At 45.6% G+C, this 21,249-nt stretch overlaps 1 protein-coding gene across 2 annotated transcripts in view; it reads left to right on the top strand.

The window, feature by feature from the left end:
- The first annotated feature begins 919 nt into the window (after positions 1 to 919).
- ACP3 (acid phosphatase 3) overlaps positions 920 to 21,249 on the top strand; it is a 46,129-nt gene continuing 25,799 nt past the window's right edge. For both annotated transcript variants that reach the window (XM_006158498.2, XM_006158499.3), the window contains exons 1-6: positions 920 to 1,075; positions 11,484 to 11,579; positions 14,912 to 14,998; positions 15,433 to 15,585; positions 17,119 to 17,217; positions 20,949 to 21,041. In XM_006158498.2, the coding sequence (XP_006158560.1) occupies positions 986 to 1,075; positions 11,484 to 11,579; positions 14,912 to 14,998; positions 15,433 to 15,585; positions 17,119 to 17,217; positions 20,949 to 21,041 (618 nt within the window). In that variant the 5' untranslated portion in view covers positions 920 to 985. The remainder of the gene's footprint in view (positions 1,076 to 11,483; positions 11,580 to 14,911; positions 14,999 to 15,432; positions 15,586 to 17,118; positions 17,218 to 20,948; positions 21,042 to 21,249) is intronic.

Here is a 21,249-nt window from a genome sequence, read left to right as displayed (position 1 = left end):
AGAATTCCCTATCACAGGCCACATGCAACACCCAGAAAACAGGCTGCCCCCCCTCTGCCACTGGGAGGAAACGTCCCGGGGCACTCGCCCTAAACCCCGCAGCCCTCCAGGTGCACCTCAAGTCTGCCTTGTCTCCGGATGTGCTGAGCCCACAGGTCGGGGAACGTCGACAGCTGAGTCACACTGGGCCGGACTGTCTCAGCCGCAGTTTTCGCAGAGACGACAGGTCGGGGGACATGGAGAGCTGAGTCTCACTGGGCCGCACTGTCTCAGCCGCAGCGTCTGCAGTGAGCTCACGGCTGGGGGGTGCCCCGGCCCCCCCGCGTGACGCCGTGACCCGCCGTGTGCAGTACGGACCGGTACATTCATCTTGGTTTGTTTTTCAAACCGTGTCAGTTTAGATGAGGATTTCCAGTCTTAATTTTGAGGTGCCACAGGTAATCCCCGAATGTGTAATCAAAGATTTTACAAATAAACTTGTTCTTTCTTTCTCTAATTTAAAACCGTTTGTAAACTGCATGAGGGTTCTGGGAAAAGATGCGTGCGCGTCGACAGGCCCAGCACGCCAGTCTCCGCAGGATGCCCCAGGTCTCCAGGGCTCCCGTACAATTCTGAATTCCCAAAACACTAGGCATGGCCGTGGCTTCAGAATCAGAGCAGATCTCTTCCCCAAGCGGCAGCCACGAAGCCCACGCGTGTCACACCCCTCCTAAAAAGGTAAGAGCCGGGAACTGAACAGGACGCTCTGCTAACATCCAGACAGGGCCCAGCTCCTCCCTCCGCCTCGGCGTCCTAACCGGATTTCAGGTGGTGATCGCTCACGCCCAGCTCCAGGTTCCTGACCGCGCCCACGCTAAGCCCGCCCCACACTCCGGGAATGTGACTGCATGAGCGCGGCTCCTCCTCCGCCCACCCCGCCTTAAAGCGCGTCCTCTCCCGGGCTCCGCGGAGGCCGCTGCGCCCGCCACCTGCTGGGAGCCTCGGCATGAGCGCCTCGTCCCTGGCGGTCCTGCTCCTGCTCTGGGTCTGGCCCGACCCGGGCGCGCGGGCCAAGGAGCTGCGGCTGGTGACCTTGGTAAGCTGGCCTTCCCGCCCCTGCCCTCGGTCTCCAGGACGAGTTCTGCTCAGACTGGAGGCTGAATAAGCAGGTTTCGCAAGTTCCTCTAACGAACCTCCCTGTCCTGGTGGAAGGCCGCGTGCGGTGGGGTCGTTTTTCGGTTTTTGGAGTTGGTTTCTGCTCAGCCTTGGCCCGCATGACTGACAGCCGCCGGAGTGGGCCCGCTGGCGCGTTGGCTCGCGGAGTTACCGGCTTCATGCAGTTTAAGGACGAGGAGCGAGTTTAAACAAGCGCACAGTCCTTCTCTGAAGTGGAGCAGTTTCCCCCTCTTGCTCGGCAGGACACTGGGACGGAAACTGGTAGACAGCCTTGAAGGGTCTAAGGAGCTGAGCGCAGAGGTGTACATCCAGGTGGTCACTAAAATCGGGTTTTTCTCCACTCACAGCATGTGTGGCAAGTTATTTTAAAAATGGGAAAGGGGTACTTAATGCGTGATGTCAGGGAAAGAAAACGCAGTACTTTGCAGCAGTTGGAAAGAGGGTTGCGGAGCTACCATGCGACGTAGGAGTTCGGTTTCTGTTTTTCCTGTCTCCCTTGGGGTGTCTAAGTCGCTCGTCTGTCACACGCTTTCTCACTCTTTCTCCCCCCCCCTCCTTTTTTATTTGCTATAGTGAACATGAAGTATAAATTTAATACTTCTATTTGTTATAAATAAGTACATTTTCTTTCTGTAAGGGTACCCCCAAATAATTTTTAAAATTTGGAGGAAGGTCACCCTTTTACTTTAAAAAACTAAACATGAACCCTCTGTTCTCTCTGTGTGGTGTTCAGAGCTCTCTTCACTTGACAGAAAATCCCATAACCGTGCGGTGAGGTTCAGCATGCCGGTCGTTAGTCGCAGTGACAGGAGAGATCAGAGGCACCTGCCATCTGCTTGTGTACAAACAACTCGCTGTCAGCCTCCTGTTCTTCAGTCCTGACACGAATAAGGTACACGCCGCATCGTGTGCCTTCTACAGAGAAATCACGCAAGCTAAACTTTTTTAAAAATAATTATTTATTTTATTTTATTTATTCATTCATTTATTATTTTTTGAAATTTGACCAGAGAGAGGGTGAGAGTGAGAGAGAGAGGAAGTGAGAAAGCAAGCCACCAGATTCAGGACTTGAACCCTGGTCTGCCATGTGGGCGTGTCCAGCGCCTTAACCACCATGCCACCTGCGAGCTAAACTTTTCTTGCTGATATGCACGTTATGCCAGAGCAGGGACTGCACCTGGGGGAGGGGCTGCCTCTGCCACCTTTCTCACACTGAAACTCACGACAGCGGATTGACGGCTGTGGCCCCCACACTTACATGTTCGTAGCAGCTTCATGTCTTACCCTCGGACCAGGCTGACATCCCCTAACTACCAAACTGTGGGTTTCCTCTTCCCACTTTACTCCTGGTCAAGGCGGATTCAGGAGCCCCGTTAATTCTTCCCTAAGGAAAACCAAAATACGAAAGTAACTCTCCCCCACTTGCTGGGGCCCAGCAGGTGGCATGGTGGTTAGGGCCCTGGACTCCCACATACCCAGCCATGGTTTGAGTCCTGGGCCCGGCAACTTGAAAACCAATTTGGTGCACAGGATCATGTGTGTGTCCAGATTCCCCAGAGGAGAAGAGAGGAGAAGGGATTGTGGCATGGCCACCCCTGCTCTTTGTCACTTTCCCTCTCGGTTCCTGGTGAGCACATGTACCCTATGGAAGGAAAAAAAAAAAAAGAAAAAGAAAAAAAAAGAAACATGTGCATGCGTGCCCAAGATCCCGAGAGGAGAATGGAGGAGAAGTGATTGTGGCGTGGCCATTCCCCCGGGGGTTGATTTCTTGCTCCCTGTGTTTCTCTGTCTCTCTGTCTTTCTGGCAAGCACACATACTCTATAGCAAAAACCTCTCCAAAGGGGAAAAAAAATGCAGCCCTCTCAGAACTAAAATATCCACAAACATTGCACAGAGGGAGTCTTTTTCCCACCATGCCTTCTTTCCACTAACAGTAGATGAAAGTCAGCGAGGCGTAACTTCTGAGCTAAATCGGTGGCACTGCACAAGGCTCTGCTCACTGAGGCCAGGGGTTCAATTCCCCGGTCCGCCTGGCATGGCTGGCCTGTGTGGCCATGACCCAGGAAGTCTGGGAAGGTTGGAGGTGAAACCGTGGCATGAGACCCTGTCAAGGGTGATTGTCTTTCTCCCGTGTTCTTCACTCTTAAAACTTAAAAACAACAAAAAAGAAAGCAACAAGAACTTGTATCAAAAAAATTAAACCCAGAAATATCATTTTCTTTTTATTAGTTATAAGTAATACTTGTCTATAAATGGCTAAATTATATACTCAGGGAAATCCTTAGGAAATTATTAGGAGAACCAGAATAAAAGAACAGTATGCGTGGGATTAAAGTGGTACCATTGGTGATAATCGCCAAGAGTTGAGTGTTCACTAGACACCAGGTACTGCTCGCTCGCTCATTTTTTTTTTTTTTTTTTAATTTTGGTATTAGGGAACATGTATTAGCCAGAGAGACAGAAAGTGAGAAATCACACCCCAGGGGAGATGGCCATGCCACAGTCCCTTCATTCCCCTCTCAGGACTTTGGGCACGTACACATGCACCTGGAGTGAGTTTCAAGCCACCAGGTGCGAGACTGAAACCACGGTCAACCACGTGGGAATCCAGCACCTTAACCCTATGCCACCCACTGGCCCCAGGTGCAGTTCTGAGAGCTGAATATGGACCCTGCCACTGAATCCTCAGCCCACTCTGTAAAGTAGGGCTGCTTGGTCCGACACAGATGGCCAGTCGAATCTGAATTTCAGGTAAACAGCAGATAATTATTAGTATAAAAATGTCCTATGCATTATTTAGTCATCCTGAATTTTATTTGCTTAACTGGCTACCATGTGCGGGGCTCTGTGAAGTTCGCCATCCCTGTTTTATAGATGAAGACGTTGGGGCGCAGGAGTGTAAGTGACATCCTGCAGTGAAGGTGGGACCTGTGCCCAGAACGTCTGTCCCCAGGGCTGTGCCCTCGCTCTCTGGACAGAGCTGGTCCCGCCGGGTGTGCACGGCTGCCCACGGAGCTGCCTGCAGCCCTCCCGATGCCTTGCTCCCAGGCTGCACCTAGAACCAGCAGGCGCTTCCTGGCTTTCCTCTGTGATCCAAGAAAAGCAAATCTTCCCTGATTCTGGGCAGCTGTCCTTGGCAGAAAGTGCAGGAAACTGGCCTTCTTGTTCTCTCCTGTGAATAGGCACCACGCGATCTTCCAGGACAGATTCGCCAGGCGTGTCCTGCAGAACGCTCCTTTGATGAGTGGTTAACAGACGCTACAAAGGGGGAAAAACAGGTTTCGATAGTCAGCTCGGCTTTGGGAACAGACTGTGGGTTAAACGGTGTTAGAAGGTCTCTTTAATGTGGTACTCCCTGGTCTTTAATGTGTATTTACTATGCACCGTGGCTGTGACGTGTGGCTTTCAAGGAAAGGACCTGGTAAATTCTATTTCCTAAGCTGTGAAGCACAATTGTGGCGACAGGGTCCAAGTCTATGGCCACCCCCATACACCCCTCCCCCACCCCAGTGGCATTTAAAAACACTTAGAGAATTGCTGTTTTTAACTCAGCATGGAGAAAGGTGTGGGGGGTGTAGTGAATCCCGACATACCAGTCAGCCAGCTGCAGTACCTGTCACCAGCGTCAGCCCTGTCCCATCTCTGAGCCATGTCTCGCTTACACCCACTAATTGTTTCAAATTACTTTCGACCTGTGGGTTCTTCGAAGACGTTTTCTGGGAGCCCACTCTATCCTGAGTGTTGGACCTGGACCAAGTAGAACAAAGCTCCGTTAGCTTTCAAGAACATCTCTACAGTTTTATGGCAATGCAAATTTTGCATTTTTTCATATTTTCAGGAGGTGAACTGATCAGGGAATTTGCATTTGGGTATGGCCACCCCCATACACCCCTCCCCCACCCCAGTGGCATTTAAAAACACTTAGAGAATTGCTGTTTTTAACTCAGCATGGAGAAAGGTGTGGGGGGTGTAGTGAATCCCGACATACCAGTCAGCCAGCTGCAGTACCTGTCACCAGCGTCAGCCCTGTCCCATCTCTGAGCCATGTCTCGCTTACACCCACTAATTGTTTCAAATTACTTTCGACCTGTGGGTTCTTCGAAGACGTTTTCTGGGAGCCCACTCTATCCTGAGTGTTGGACCTGGACCAAGTAGAACAAAGCTCCGTTAGCTTTCAAGAACATCTCTACAGTTTTATGGCAATGCAAATTTTGCATTTTTTCATATTTTCAGGAGGTGAACTGATCAGGGAATTTGCATTTGGGTCTAGACACTTCAGTCAACTTGGTGGCCACTACAGGAGCTTGGAGTTTGTAAAGCATCCTAAACTCAAAGGAATAATTCATTATTCCTCTCAGAAAATAAAATAAAGAGATAAGTGACAAAAAATAATTTACTGGAGGTGGGGTCAGCCTATGGTCTGCTGGTTAAGGAGTTTGATCCCACGTGGCCAAACTGTGCGGTTTGAGTCCTGGACCCAACAGCTAGAAAAACACGCTGAGCACATGTGTGTGCATGTCCAAATCACGGAGAGAGATGGAGAAGGCATTGTGGTGTGACCATTCCCCTGAGGACGCTTTTTCCCTTTCTCTGTCTTTCTCTTGCACGTGCCTGCATCCTCTGGCAAGTTAAAAACAGAATTAGTAGAAATGTTTCTTGAAGAGGCCGAATTCCCCTTTGCCCCGCAGGCAGTGAGTGCTCACTCGCCCTGTGCACTGCGAGCTCTTGCCAGTAGGTAAGGAAGCGTGACAGGTGGCTAAGGTCGACGTCCCAACAGGGACAGCAACAAAATAGTAGCCATAGTTGTAGTAATGACTCCATGTAGTAAACGCATCCCGTGTGCTCGGTACCACTGGCTCCATATATTTTACATGTTTGTAATGTATTTATGATGTAGGAGCATATATTTCACATGCTCCTACATCATAAATAATTTTTTTTTTCATTTTACAGAAATGGAAATGAGACATGCAGAATTTTAGGCTAATCGTTTCTCCAGGATCCCTCGGCAAGTGGTTGGCAAAGCAGAGTTCAAACAGCTTGTCTGCCTTTTACCTCGGTGTGGGCCATCCTCACGGAGGGGCTGGTTGTAAGAATTAAAAGTTCTGGAGGCTTGTGTAAACATAAGGGCGTGGTATTATCCTGGCTGTTTTCCTATTTTAGTTATTACTGGTCATGCAGATAACCCTAAATGCTAACAACAGAGTGAACATCCATATCTGAAATGCTTGGGACTAGAAGAATTTCAGATTTTGAATTTTTTACACTTTGGAATATTTGCATATATTGGGTCGTCAGAAAAGTCATGACATATATTTCCTATGTTTTCTATGCAAAATTATGTCATTACTTTTCTGACGACCCAGTACGCATCTTGGTTATTATGCCCAAGTCTAAATGTAAAATTTGTTTGTTTCATAGTTTGTACTCATATGAAAGTGATTTTATATGTTTTTAGCATTTTAACTGAAAAATATTTTTTAAAATAATTAGTTATTTATTTAATTCCATTTGCTATCATTATTATTTTTTTTATTTTGACCAGACAGAGGCAGAGAGAGAGAGAAAGAGAAAGTAAGCCACCAGGTCCAGGACTCGAACCATGGTTGGCCATGAGGGAATCTAGCGCTCTTACCCACCACACCACCTGCTGGCCTCTGAAAAATCATTTTTTAAAGAGGTTTTTACCTTAGGGCGCATGTGCTCACATGCCCAGTGTGAGTTTTAAGCCACCGGGTCTGGGACTCAAACCATGGTCGGCCATGTGCAAGTCCAGCAATGTAACCACTAGACCATCTGCTAGCCCCTAAAAACTCATTTTAACACAAGGTCAGGTAGAATTTTTCACTCATATTGGTGCTCAAAAAGCATCAGATTTTGAGGCATTTAGGTTTTCAGATTTTGGATTAGGATGTTCAACCGCAAACATGGAATGTCAGTTTCTGTAGGATTTTACAGAGCGCGATCGATGGATTAAGAACAGAGGTAATACATTCAGTAGAACAGCAGCTAAGATGATTGCCCGTCAGCGTAGAAACATTCCCAGGCCAAGGCTCCAGTTGAACTGTGCAGTTGTGTAAATACATACACACACTCACATGCTTGTTTTCCAGCCCTGGAGGAAAAGGATCATTATTCATTATTTCTGTGGGACATCTCTTCCATGGAGTTCACAGCACGCTTGAACCACTATCTCAGAAACAGTGAAAACTACTGAAATGTAAGGGGGCGCAATGGTTTCCGAGAAGAGAAAGCTTGCCCAAGTCTTGTAATTGTGTTCCGAGCAATGTTTTGTTTTGTTTTGTTTTGTTTGGAGAGGTCTTTGCTAAAGGGTGCATGCGCTCACCAGAAAGAGAGACAGAAAGTGAGAAATCACCCTCTGGGGGGATGGCCATGCCACAATCCCTTCTCCTCCATTCTCCTCTTGGGATTTTGGCACACACGCACACACGCCCGGTGTGAGTTTAAGCCACTGGGTCCAAGACTCGAACTGTGGTTGACTACCTGGGAGTCCAGTGACATAGCCATTATGCCAACTGCTGGTCCCCAGAGCAATGCTCTTTAAACACACTCCACTCAGATGGCCACACTTGCTTTTCTCCCCAGGCAATTTTGTTGTTTAGCTGCATAACCTTGGTTGTATTTTTAAAATAATGTGTGTATATCATGGTGCCTTAAGGATTGTTCTATATTAAGATTTCAATTTCTTTTGATGTAAAACACACACACACACATGCACACACACGTGCATGCACATTTCTTCCGACCTAAAAGAAAAGACTACACCGAGTGGCATTTATACAGACAATTCCAGATTATCCAGATCTAGCTGGTGAGACCTCAATAATGTGGGCACAGAAATGACCTTCTCACAGATGGTTGAGATGCGGATATTAGAGGCACACCCTGGGCTTGAATCTCAGCTCTTCCACTTAAACAGTGTGTGAGCTAGGGAAGGTCACTTGTCAAGGTCTGGTACCCCCTTTGTGAAATGGAAATACAGTCACATGTCCCTGAGCAATGGGGATACCCACTGCGTGATGCGTCGCGAGGTGATTCTGTCACTGTGCAAACATCACAGAGTACACTGAGGCCGACAGGACAGCCCATTACCACCTCGGCCACGTGGCCTTGATTTTTGCAACTCCTCAGCCTTGAAAAATCTTTGAAATTATGGACAGGCCTCTTGAATGTCTTCCTTCAGGTGCCACTCGTGCATGAAAGAACACGAATTATATCAAGCACAAAAGATAATGATGCAATCAAAAGAGAAGGCAGGGCCAGCAGGTGGCATGGAGGTTAAGGCATTGGATTCCACATGGCTGATTGCACAGTTTGAATCTGGACCTAGACACTTGAAAATCACACCAGGGTCATCTGCATGCATGCCCCAAATCCTGAGAGGAGAATGGAGCAGAAGGGATTGTGGTGTGGCCATCCCTCCAATCACCCTAGAGGTTTATTTCTCTCTCTCTCTCTCTTGCACACACACACACACGCATGTGCACGCGAAGCACACATACCCTATAGGGAACTTAAAAAAAAAAAAAAAAGGAAAGACAAGGCCAATAGAGGATGAGGCTGCTGCTGGGGTAATATCGCAACTGCTTTGTGGTAAACGTTTTTTATCTTAGCAAATAGAATAATGATAAAAAGTAAAGTATAGTAAATACAGAAACCACCAGTATAGTCATTTCTGTCATTATCAAGTTTTATGTACTGTACATAATTGTATGTGCTATTTTGTATTTTCTTTTTTAAATTTTTTTATCATTTCTTATTTACATTTAATTGTATGACTGTGGGATGCAATATGGATTTTCAAAGCATGCATGTGGTATGCAATCATAAATCAAGGATATTTACTATGTTCATCATTTTCAGTGAAGAACATCACATTATGATATGTACCTTTAATTTTTCTCTACTAGTTCTTGGGCACTTATTTTTTTAGATAGATAGATAAAAGATTGGCAATATCATTTTTTTCACTCTGTTGTTGTATGCCTGTCCACAACGCTTTGGCTCCAGCTACATGCATTCCTGTGTCTGTCAAATGCTTTCTGTGCTGCACTTTATACAACCAGCAAATGGGGGGTTTGCTTACCTCAGCACCACCACAGACATATAGGGAATGCCTTACCCAACAGCATTTCAATGATGGCTCTGATGTCACTAGGGAATTGGACATTTTCAGCTCCCTTACAACCTTCGGAACGTCACTGTAAGTGTGGCCTGTTGTTGACTGCATCATCATGGGGCACAGCCTGTGACGACAGTAACTGCTCTGTAGAGTTGATGAGAGGATTCAAAGTACGAGAAGCGCTCAGCACGGTTTCCAGGACAAAGCAAGTGTTCAAAAGGTGTTGAAGAGTTACTGATTTCATCATAGGCCGATAGGTAGAACTGTAAATTATTCTATTGCAGTATCTCTCATCTGACCTCTCTTTAGCCAACTTGATGGCTCTCAACCAGAGTGATTTTGCACCCCTAGGGGACAATAGGCACTTTTGGTCATCATGATGGGGGAGGCTACTGATATCTGGTGGACAGAGGCCAGGGATGTGCCAAACATTCTCCAGTGTTCAGGACTGCAGCCACAGCAGAGAACTATCCGATCAAAATGGCATCCCTTCTGAGGCTGGGAGACCCCAGGAACTAAACACTGGGGGACTGAAATTGGTTGAAACCATGTCACAATTTAGTTACTCACACCTGGGAAAGTATCTTGCACAATTCCCTGAGATTAAGAAAGTCTAAAGTATGTTTCCATTGTGGAACGAGAGGAATTAATAGTTAACCTTGATAACGTGATTGTAAACAGGTCACCCATAGACACTAGTAATTACAGGTGCTCGGGAGAGAACATGCAGCCGCTCTTTCTGCCATGAAGGGACCATTCATGACAATAACTCTTTACCTGACCAAAATTATTTCTTAGGATCTATTGCATCCATTGTCCTTCTGTTTTCTGTTGCCTGTTATACTGAAGTTTTAATGTCTCACTGGTATCAAAGGTACAGAAAAATTGGTGTTGTTCAGATACCAGAGACACATCCATGTCTGAGAAGTCTCTTCCACTTTCCTGGAATTCTTCCTCAAAGATACTAAAGATTGAGAACCTTCCTTATTCAGTGCTGACTGCACTATTGACAGGATTTTAAAATAGCAGCCCATGATACGTTTTCATGGGGATGCTAGCCCAGTGGTCGAAGTGCAGGTGCAGGTGACCTCAGTGCAGCCAGGCCCTGTGTGCTTCTTCCTTACACAGGAAATCGTGGCTGACTTCAGTGCAGAACTCACCTTTTGCTTCTTAACTTTTTAAAATCTTTTGCTTATACGATGGTTTTGTGTTGACTTGGCGTCTTATTAAGAAAGCATATCAGAATGAAAGTACTAAGTCTTCAGAAGCCAGAACTGCTCCCTCACAGTGGAGGTGCGGTCGAATGATGTGACTGGCATACACGCCGAGTGTTCTTAAACCGTGACAATTAGCTTTTCCAAGCCCCCATTCACGATGCCTTTACCTCTAACTTCCTAAAAGCTAACAAATCATTGACTCAAAATGACTGAAAATTGTATGTGGCATTTGGAGCCATTATATTTATCACATGTAAATTTTCAACACCATTATTACCGTAATCATAATGGAGGGGGAGTACTTCTCATCAGCCTTTGTCTCGATAAAGTGATCTTGTAAGCTTTGTGTTCCTGCCTGCCCTGGCCAGTGTGCGGCCCTGTCTCTGTGTGAGTGGCCCCTGCCTTCTAATTGCTAATCATGAGTCTTACATGACCTGAAACATGAGGCAAGTGGTAGTAACCTTTAGACGTTGGTTCTAAACACAGAATTTATCTTAAAACCCTGGGACCAGCAGTTAGCTTGATGGCTATGTCACTGGACTCTCATGTAGTTGACTGCAGTTCAAGTCTCGGACGCCAGGCGCATGTGCATGCGTGCCCAAGATCCCGAGAGGAGAATGGAGGAGAAGGGATTGTGGCATGGCCATCCGCCCTGGGAGGTGATTTCTCACTTTCTATCTCTCTGTCTCTCTCTGTCTGTCTGGCGAGCGCACTCGCCCTATAGCAAATACCTCTCCAAAAAAAAAAAAGAAAGAAAGAAAACCCTGATGCCTTGCTGCCCTCTAGACCAATTTAATTAAAATTCCCTAGAGGTGGAGCCCAGGTCTCAGCGTGTTCTAAACTCTCCAGGTGGTTCTAGTAGGCAGCCATGCTTGAGAGCTAGTGGCTTACTAGAAAACCCATTAGGATGAGCAGAAGCAAAATCCAAATGAAATTAGTGACATTGCAGTCTCACCTTTATTTTCAGGTGTTCCGACATGGAGACCGAAGTCCCATCGAAACCTTTCCTAATGACCCCATTAAGGAATCCTCATGGCCACAAGGATTTGGCCAACTCACCCAGGTTGGTTAGATTTTCAGTTAAAGGTTGATGATAAGTTCAAGGGAAAATGTGTATGAAATGCTCTGATTTTTTTATTCTCTTGGTTTTATTTAAGCATAAAAGATATACATGGAAGAAAATATATATATATATAAGCTTAGAAATGCTGAAGAAAGCAAGAGGTAATTACAAGCCAGCCCCTAAATTTCTCAGGTTCCACATAAGAAAGTGAAAAATAGGGACCAGCAGATGGTTATGTCACTGGACTTTTGCATAGACAACTGCAGTTCGAGTCCCAGACCCGGTGACTTGAAACTCACGCTGGGTGTGTGTGCGTGCATGTCTAGCATCCCAAGAGGACAATGGAAGAGACGGGATTGTGGTGTGGTCATCCCCCCCCAGGGGGGATGACTTCTTACTTCTGTCTCACTGTCTCTCTCTGTGTCTTCAGCAAGTGCATGCACCCTATAGCAAAAAAAAAAAGTGAAAAATAGCCTCACAGTCAATATGCTGAGTCAGCAGAGTTGGGGAACCATAATTTATCTGTAAGTGCTGATATCAGAATTTGATTATTTGGTTGCTTGTGGCTAGATATATTGGGATCAACACTTCCTTATAGTCAGTCGGACACAGGCAGCCCTGCTTCCTAAAGAGCATCACGTCTGAGGAGAATATGAGCTAGGGAACAAGACATTGTCATTGCTCCAGGGCAACCCACACGCGTAAGAGCGAACTGCAGGTGTATTCTTCTGTCTTAACCAAAGGACTGCTTAAAAGCATTAAGAGCATGTCACAGAATGTTTTGTCTCCAAAACTAATGGGTATTAATCTTGCCTAAACATTGGAAGTATCTGGAGTGGTTTTAAAAAAAAAAAAAAAAAAAAATGCACTTCCAGGATATGGGATCTAGGTCCACTGAGAGTCGCTTAACCAACCGTCAGATTCTCTAGGGTAGCATTTCTAAAGCTTCCGTGCAATGAATTACTTGCTGACCTTGTTAAAAGTGCATATTATAATCCACCAGGCCCCATGTGAGACCTGAAACCCTAACCTAACACGCTCCCAGACCATGTCAATGGTACAGACACATGGGTTGTTCTTGACGTAACATCACTCTGGAGCACAAGTTCTTGTCCGAAACCAGGCACTTCCAATCTGCCTAATGATAAAGCAATAGCTTTCTAGATTAGTGGGGCTATCATTTATTTCATTTATTATTTTTTTAAGTTTTCTATGGGGTATGTGTGCTTACCAGAGAGAGATACAGAGAGAGAGAGAGAAAGTAAGAATCAAGCTACCAGGTCTGGGACTTGAACCAAAGTTCACCATGTGGGAGTTCAACACCTTAACCACCATGCCACCTGCTGGCCCCTAGGTTAGTGGTTTATAAAATGTGATCACTGGACCAGCAGCATCACCATTTCCTGAAAACTTGTCAGAAATGTAAATGTTCTGGCCCTACTGTATACCAAATGAACCAGAAACTCTGAAGTTAAAGCCCAGAATCTGTATTTTAATAAGTCCTTTAGATGATTGTAAGTTTGAAAACCACTGTTCTATGTTAAAGATGACTGTTTCATAAAACAGCAGCTGCAAGAACGTAATTTGACCAAGTACCTGCTTCTTCAAGACATGGCATGTACCTCTTTCTCCTCCCCACCCCCGTCCTTGACAAGGTGATGGTGGTGACCAGGAGTGACAGCAGATGAGCAAGTGGGACAGTGACAGCCCCAGCGGCCCCGCGTCCTCGCTGGCTCCTGCCACCATAACGGGGCCCTGGATTATAGGCAGACTGGAATGCAATGTTTCCTTTCTTTTCTTTTCCTTTTGCTATGTGAACCATCACTTCGAGGTAGGAGAACCCAAGCTGGCGACTTTATCCCTGGGATCTTTCTGCCCAGTTTTGACATTTGGTTCAGACACAGTGTGATCCACTACTGTGCTCCGTGATATGGCAGATATGAAGCCCCTCAGCTTACAAAGATGCTTTTCACACTCCTTAGTCATCTCACCCTGCAGGTATTTGCTCTTCAACGTTTCTGAGTTCTTAGGCGTCCTGCCCCAGGCAGCGTGCATCAGCTCTCGGCAGTGATGCGTGGTGTAGAGGGCCGCAGCTCAGTCCTAGCCTGTGCTGGAGACGCCTCTACGACGTCCAGCCCGCTTCCTCCAGGTGTGACCTTGAGCAGTTATAGGAGCTCTCCAAGCCACTGGCGGTCTCTACACAGTGCCAACCTGTGGTTATTTAGAAGTGTCCGGAGGACTGACTGCGCTCCGAGATGCTTGCCTTCTGTCTCCACCTGGGCTAAATTCCCCGTCTCTGTCCTCCCAGATCAGTCTGAGGAACCCTATCACTGCCCTTATCACATTTTTACTTTACTATTTTTATACATTAAATCCCTGAATGTAGTGTTTCTTAAAGCGGGTTCTACCACCTGCATCCAAATCACTCAGGGTCTTGCTAAAATGCAGAGGTCAGGGCTTGCCCAGGCCCTAACTTGCTGCGGTTTCTGGGAGAGATGCTGAAGGATCTGCACCGAGCACCCCGGGTGGTTTTGTTTCTGGCGCTCAGGACGATGGCGCAGATGCGTGAGCCTCAGCAATCACTGTCCCACGGAGGCTCTCGAAGAGCTCCTTAAAAACAGACCCCTGGACTCTACCCCAAAGGTTCTGGCTCAGTAGGTCAAAGGTAAAGCCAAGAATTTGAATTCTAACATGTTCATTCAAGTGACGCCAAGACTGCTGATCCACAGGCCACACTTCAAGTCACAGGCTCTAACTTTTAGGAACCAGTCATTTATAAGTTGTGTAGATACCAAGTGATTGCACCAGAGATCGAGAGGGGCCTGTGGACTCGTCAAGTTGACCACATCTGATGGCTAAACTCCTTCCACAAAATGCCCCCAAGTGGTCAATGTCCCACCGGGATCCGGCTACAGACCGCAGTGAGCCGTTTGCTTAGAGCAGAGCAGTCGCCCTGTACCACCTCGCTGCTTAGACCAGGCAGTCGCCCCGTACCACCTCGCTGCTTAGACCAGAGCAGTCGCCCCGTACCACCTCGCTGCTTAGACCAGAGCAGTCGCCCCGTACCACCTCGCTGCTTAGACCAGAGCAGTCGCCCCGTACCACCTCGCTCCACGACGCACAGGTCTCTGTTACGTTCTAATGAGGATGAACACGTTTTCTCAGGGGGTCAGCAGGCTGGGACCACAGATTACAACTCTCCTCATTTTCAGGTAAGTGTGTGCTGCTGTTGTGGAACAGTCAAAGCACACGCTGGTCCACCTTACACGTATGACAAGAGATGAGACAGATTTCGTGCTTTGCTAATTTCGGCCTCTATTTCTCGCCTACAGCTGGGCATGGAGCAGCACTACGAGCTTGGAACGCACCTTAGGAAGAGATACGGAAGATTCCTGAACGAGTCCTATAAACGTGAACAGGCAGGTCCGGGAGCCGAGGGTGGGAACCTGTACCCTTAGGAGAATTGGAATCATTTTGCATATGTAAATATTATTTTTTTCCTGTCTATTTCCCAAGAAACGTATGCAAGTTAGGCATCACATTTGCATGTGCACCCCTCCTTATGCAGTTATTTTGTTTTGAGGAAATTTATGATTATGGACAAGTTCAAAATGCACACTCACGTGAGTATTTATTTTGGTTTGGCAAGACACTGGTCTGTTCATTGGTCTTGTTGGTTCGACTATTGGCTTCTCAGGCTGCGTCGTACCACATCTGGTCATAACAGCATTCTTCCCTAAGGGTGTCATTAGGGACAGCACCAGAACGCTGGCCCACAGCTAGTGCTCTAACTCCTGTCAGCCCACAGACTGACGTGTCCTCTGTGTTGGCTTCGCTTCGACTCCCTGTCTAGGTTTACGTCCAGAGCACGGATGTGGACCGAACTTTGATGAGCGCGATGACAAACCTCGCGGCCCTGTTTCCCCCGGAGGGCGCCAGCGTCTGGAACCCCAGCCTGCTCTGGCAGCCCGTCCCGGTGCACACCGTCCCTATTTCTGAAGACCTGGTCAGTACACTAGAAACCGGGAGATTTCCACTGGGCCGGAAGGAGGAAGGGGGCTGCTCGGTACTTCTGGATGTCAAGTGTGGACACTCTGGGCTGTGGAATCTTCATTCTTTTGTAAATAAAAGTCCAAAGGACAATGTAGGACATGGGAAGCCCTAGGTAAGAGAGAGTGAGAGCTGAATTTCTCTCTGCACTTTATCATCTGCTTTGTTTGCCACTCTTTCAACCTCTGACATTTCCCCTTAAAATCTTTGTTTTTCCAGAAAGCATGTGTGCTCCCCAGAGAGAGACACAGAGAAAGATAGAAGGAAAGTGAGAACACACACCCAGTCCCACATGGAGAATAGTCACAGTACAGGCCCTTCTCCTCCGTCTCTCCCTCCTCCTTGGGACTTTGGGCACACTCGCACATGTGCTTAGCATGAGCTTTAAGCCGCCAGGTCCAGGACTTGAACTGGAGTCAACTACATGGGAGCCCAGTGACGTAACCATCATGCCATCTTCTGGTCCCCAGGCATCAGTATTTTTAAAGTCGTCTTGGGCCCAGCAGATGGCGTAACGGTTACATCACTGGACCCCCACAGCTGACTGCGGTTTTAGTCCCGGACCTGGTGGTTTGAAACTCACATTGGACATGTGTACCTGCGTGCCCAAGACCTCAGGAGGAGAATGGAAAAGGGACTGAGGCGTGCTCATCCCTCCCAGGGGATGATTTCTCTCTTCCTGTCTCTTTGTCTCTCTCTCACTGGCAAGTGCACATGCCCTATAGCAAAAAAATCTCTCTCTAAAAACAAAAAAAAAGAGATGAACAAAATCAGTCAATGAACGCAAAGTTATTTTCAGTGCTGTATTAAATGACTATTGAAAATATGTAGTGTGGCCATTCCCCATGAGGAGTGATTTCTCTCTTTCTCTCTCTCTCCTTTCTCTCTCTCTCTCTCTCTCTCTGTCTGTCTTTCTCTAGCAAGTGCATAATGTCCTATAGCAAAAACCTAGGAAAACAAAAACAAATATAGAACCACAAATTATCATAATTAAATTCATTTCAGGAAAAGCCTTGTCCTTGTTGGACTGTGAGATTTGTTTTTCTCTTTCTTTAATATGTGCCCTTGCTCTGATAATCTGTGAATGTGTACAGACTAACGCCCCCGAATGGCGAATTGGACTCCTGGGTTCTTTTCATAACCCCTAACTCACTTCTTACTCACGGTACATGTGTCCGCATGTGCTCACAAATGTTTACCTGGTGCTGGAAGCGAGAAGGCTGGGAGCAAGCACGTGACAGGAGATGCTCACCCTCAGCCAGTGCCCCGTAGGCCCGTTCATGGAAAACCCATCTCCAGATGTGCACCCTCTTCTAAGACCTCTCAATCCTTCTCTTTCCCCTGGATTTTAGAATTTCCATTCAGCTCAAAATACATTCGAATCTTTTATTAAGTCACTTTGGATCTAATGAGACTTAAAATCTTGCTGAAGTCTCCTCAGTAAATTCTTTTGACTGACAAAGGTTTATGATTTTTCTTTTGTTCTCAGCTGCTACATCAGCCTTTCATGAACTGCCCTCGCTTTCAAGAACTTAGGAGGGAGACATTGAAATCGGAGGAATTTCAGAAGAGGCTACATCCTTATCAGGTTAAAAACCAACATTTAGTGTTGTCCATGAGTGTGAGGAGGACAACGAGGGCGAGGCTTTGGCTTCGGCAGAGTGTGGGTGCATGTACTGGTGGTGTCCACTACCGCACAGGTTAGGAGACCCCATGAGGAGCGTCGTCACGACCCGAGTCCCTCTGTGGGGGACTACAGCCAGGACAGGAACCACACCTTCTAGAATCCTGTTCCCACATCTCGGAGAGGACCAGGTGGGAGTGAGGACGCAGCTGAAACAATAAGTGCAAGTCTAAAACCCTCGTTCTTATTGAGGCCGAGGGACTGGGCCTGTTGTCATGTTCACAAAGTGTAGTCTTCTTGTTTCCATTTCCATGTTGTAAAATACCTATTCTTAGGACAACACAAAAGGTAGGTTTAATACTTTGTAGTTCTAAAAATAATATTTTGAATCAGTAATTCATACGGTCCCCTAATCAGAAACCGTAGAAAGGAATAGAGCAGAGATCTCCCAGTGGCCCTGGAGGTGAGCGTGGCACGAGTCCGTCGTGTGCTCTCCGTGTCTGTGTACACGCACAACACGGACATGTCCTGGAGTCCCCTCGGCTGCATGATGGCATATTGTTCACAGGGCTGGCACCTTCGGGCGTTTTGGGTTTTGATTTTTTTCATTTCACAAAACGTCTTAGATATATTTCTCTGCCTGTACATGAAGAGTTTCTTCTTCTTTTCTTCTTTACTACTGTGTAGTAGTTCAATTGAAGAATGTACCATAATTTATTTGACCAGCTCCAACTGGTGGACTTGTGAGTCAGTTCCAATCTTTCAGTTTTGCAATCTGTGAATACCTTGTGCGTTGAAATAATTTCACAAGAATATCTGTGTGATAAAATTCAGGAGCAGAAATTCTCGGTCAATTTGAAATATCAAATCACCTTTCAAAGACACTCTGCTGCTTCCTACCGTATCAGCAAGCACTATGCGAGAAATGTGTTTCTGTCTCACCATCCCCACTTTGGGGATATTCGCCAAGCTGATGGGTGGAAAATGGTATCACTAGAAGCATCCTCTCCAAAGTCCGGAGCCGACGGGCAGCCCCAGTGGTCCCTGTTACAACACGGAGCTCACACGCTCGCCGTGAGCCGGTCAGGGTCGTCTAGTTAAATGTCATTGTACTGCCGTCTCTACCACATCCATGGACTGTTTTCTTTCAGATTATTGGTTTTCTTCTTTCTATGAATATTTAAGAGCTTTCTCTCTGTATTTTAATACTTCTGGGATATAAATAGCATTTTTTAAATTGTTTGCTTATGTTTTGCCTATAGTGTTTTTGCCATGTGGGTTATCAGTGTATTGAAAGATTCTTATGTGGCTTTTAGATTTTCAGTCATATTTAGAAAAACCTTCCCCCTCCTAGGTTATAAAGGGATATATATATCTCACCTATTTATATCTACACTAGTGTTAGGTATAATGTACAAAACTTGCTTAGTCTTTTTTCCCAGATGATTATGTAATTGCCTCATCACTATTTATTAAATAGTGGATCTCTTCTTACTAATTTGAGCTAGCATATATTAAAAGTTCCGTGTGTGTGGAATCTATTTCTAGAATTTTTGTTCTATTCATTGTTCTTATAAGCTAAAAGTTGTAGTTTTGGGGGGGTTTTATTAGGATTTTGCTATAGGGCGCATGCACTCACCAGAGAGGCAAGAAACAGAGAGAAAGTGAGAGGAAAGTTGAGAAAGCACCCTGCAGAGGCATGGCCACGCTGCAGTCTCTTCCCCTCCATTCTCCTCTTGGGGTTCTGAGCACACGTGCACAAGCCCCCAGCATGATTTTCAAACTGCCAGTTCCGGGACTCAAGCTGTGGTGGGCCATGCGGGTGTTCAGCTGCCTTAATTACCATGCCACTTGCTGGCCCCAAAACTATAGTTTTAATTATTAGGACTTTATGAGAGTCTTCATAAGGCTCTGTAAGGTGCAGCAGTGAACTGCAGCGCTCTGTGGGCCGACCCACATGAAAGTTCCAGGCCTGAGTGTGCTGGGCATTTGCGGCCACGGCTTGGGCGGATCATGGTGTCAGGTCTGTATCAGAGGAAGTAGCTCCCTGTTCCTCTGTCACTCTCGCTCATGAAATAAATAAACAAACTTTTTAAAAAGACTTTATAACATCTTTACTATCTAATGGCAAGTCATTCTCTATTGCTCCCCTCTTTCAGAGTTTTTCGTTACATATATTACAAAATACATATCAATATATTTTTATTTTCTTTATGAAGTGTAGAATCAGCTTGTCTATTTCCAAATCTGTTTTAATTGTGTGTTTATAAAAGTCATATTACTTTTACAAATTCACTTAGAGAAAATCCACAACTTTTCAATATTGAGTCTTCCTCTCCAAGAACATGGTACATTTTTCATTTTCCTACTTGTTCTTAATAAAGACTATTTTAGAATTTTCTCCATACATGTTTTTATATTTTTTATGTTCAACATTTGCAATATCTGTAAATAATAATGGTCTCCCTCAGGGCCAGCATAGTGGTTACATCACTGGACTCGCACCTGGCTCATTGCAGTTCAAGTTCTGGACCCAGGTGGCTTGAAAATCACACTGGGCACATGTGCGTGCATTCCCAAAACCCCAGGGGGAGAAAGGAGGAGAAGGGGTTGCAGCATGGCCATTCCCCCGGGGGGTAACTTCTTACTTTTTATGCAACATTAAATTATTTGCAAATATTTTACCTAGGCCTTTTGCATTCACAAATAACTTTGAACTTAGTTATTTTTGTGAAGTTTAATTGTTTTTGTTTTTCTGGGCAGTTTTTGTTGGTATCAATATTATGCTTAATTCATAAAAAAAATTTTTGAAAGTTTTTTTTTTCTTTTTCTATCCTTCAAAACAGTTAAAATAGCATTAGAATAAAGAAAAGCTTAATATAATTCCTCTATGAAATCATCTCTCCTAGAGCTTTTGTGTATGGGCAGTTAGGCAGGAAGAGGGAGCTCTTTAAGCAGTTATTTCCATTTATCTTACGGAAATCTGTTGTGGTTAATACTGACAAATTATAGTTTCTAAGTAAATTCATCTATCCAACTGTCTTCAGAAGGCTTTGCAGAAATTGCTGTTGATTCCAGCAGTCAAATAGCTAAACATCGGGTCTCACTGTCATGCCAACCCGAGAATAATGCAGAGCCTAGCGAACGTCATAGTCTCCAGATTTCACTTTTATAGCCAGAGACCAGACCCAGTTTCTGCTGCGTTTTCCCGGGATGCTTTGGCCCAAGATACGCTCTCCTGTCTCATCTCAGATACTCACTTAATGCTAGTTACACTTGGCTCACTTCTACAAACAGTTTGAGGCAGTGCATCTCGATTCGGGTCTAGCATAAGCCAGGAGTATGTGGCGGTAACACAGCACACAAATGCAGCAAGGAAAGACAGTTGGTGAGCTTGGGAAAACTCGTGGGTAGGCATCACCACAGCCCGCGATTCTGGAATAGCTTTCTGTGAAGGCAGCGGTTCCCAACACAGGCAAAGTCACCTCGCAGGAGACCTCAGGCAATGCCCGGGGACATTTTAGGGTGCCACACGGCGAGATAGGGGGTTATTAGAAAATAATAGGAGGTTATTTCAGGATGTTTAGTAATTGCCTGGCATCTGCTAAACATCTTAATATTGTTCATACCAAAGGATCAATAATGTTGAAATTAAGAACACTGGTTTAGAAATATTTTCTTCCATTGTGTTTCAGGATTTCATAGAAACTTTGCCAAAACTTTCAGGATTTCATAGTAAGGATCTTTTTGGAATTTGGAGTAAAATCTACGACCCTTTATATTGTGAGGTAAGAGAAAAGCAATATCAAAGATTAACTTTGATAAGAGTTATGCCTATTTGAAAGGATAAATATATTTTCTTTCACATTTTTACAGATACATTATTTTTCTTTTGACATTGAAATTCAATTCAAGACTTTCTTATATTAACTTGAAAATTGCAAACAAAATTGCTTTTCTTGCCTTGAGTTTTTCCACTTGTTTATTTTGCAGCAG

Source organism: Tupaia chinensis, unplaced genomic scaffold (genome assembly GCF_000334495.1).
Source record: "Tupaia chinensis unplaced genomic scaffold, TupChi_1.0 Scaffold000601_1, whole genome shotgun sequence".
NCBI classification, from domain to species: domain Eukaryota; kingdom Metazoa; phylum Chordata; class Mammalia; order Scandentia; family Tupaiidae; genus Tupaia; species Tupaia belangeri.
The sequence above is the reverse complement of the archived record's forward strand: the minus strand, read 5'-3'. Positions and strand labels throughout refer to the sequence as shown.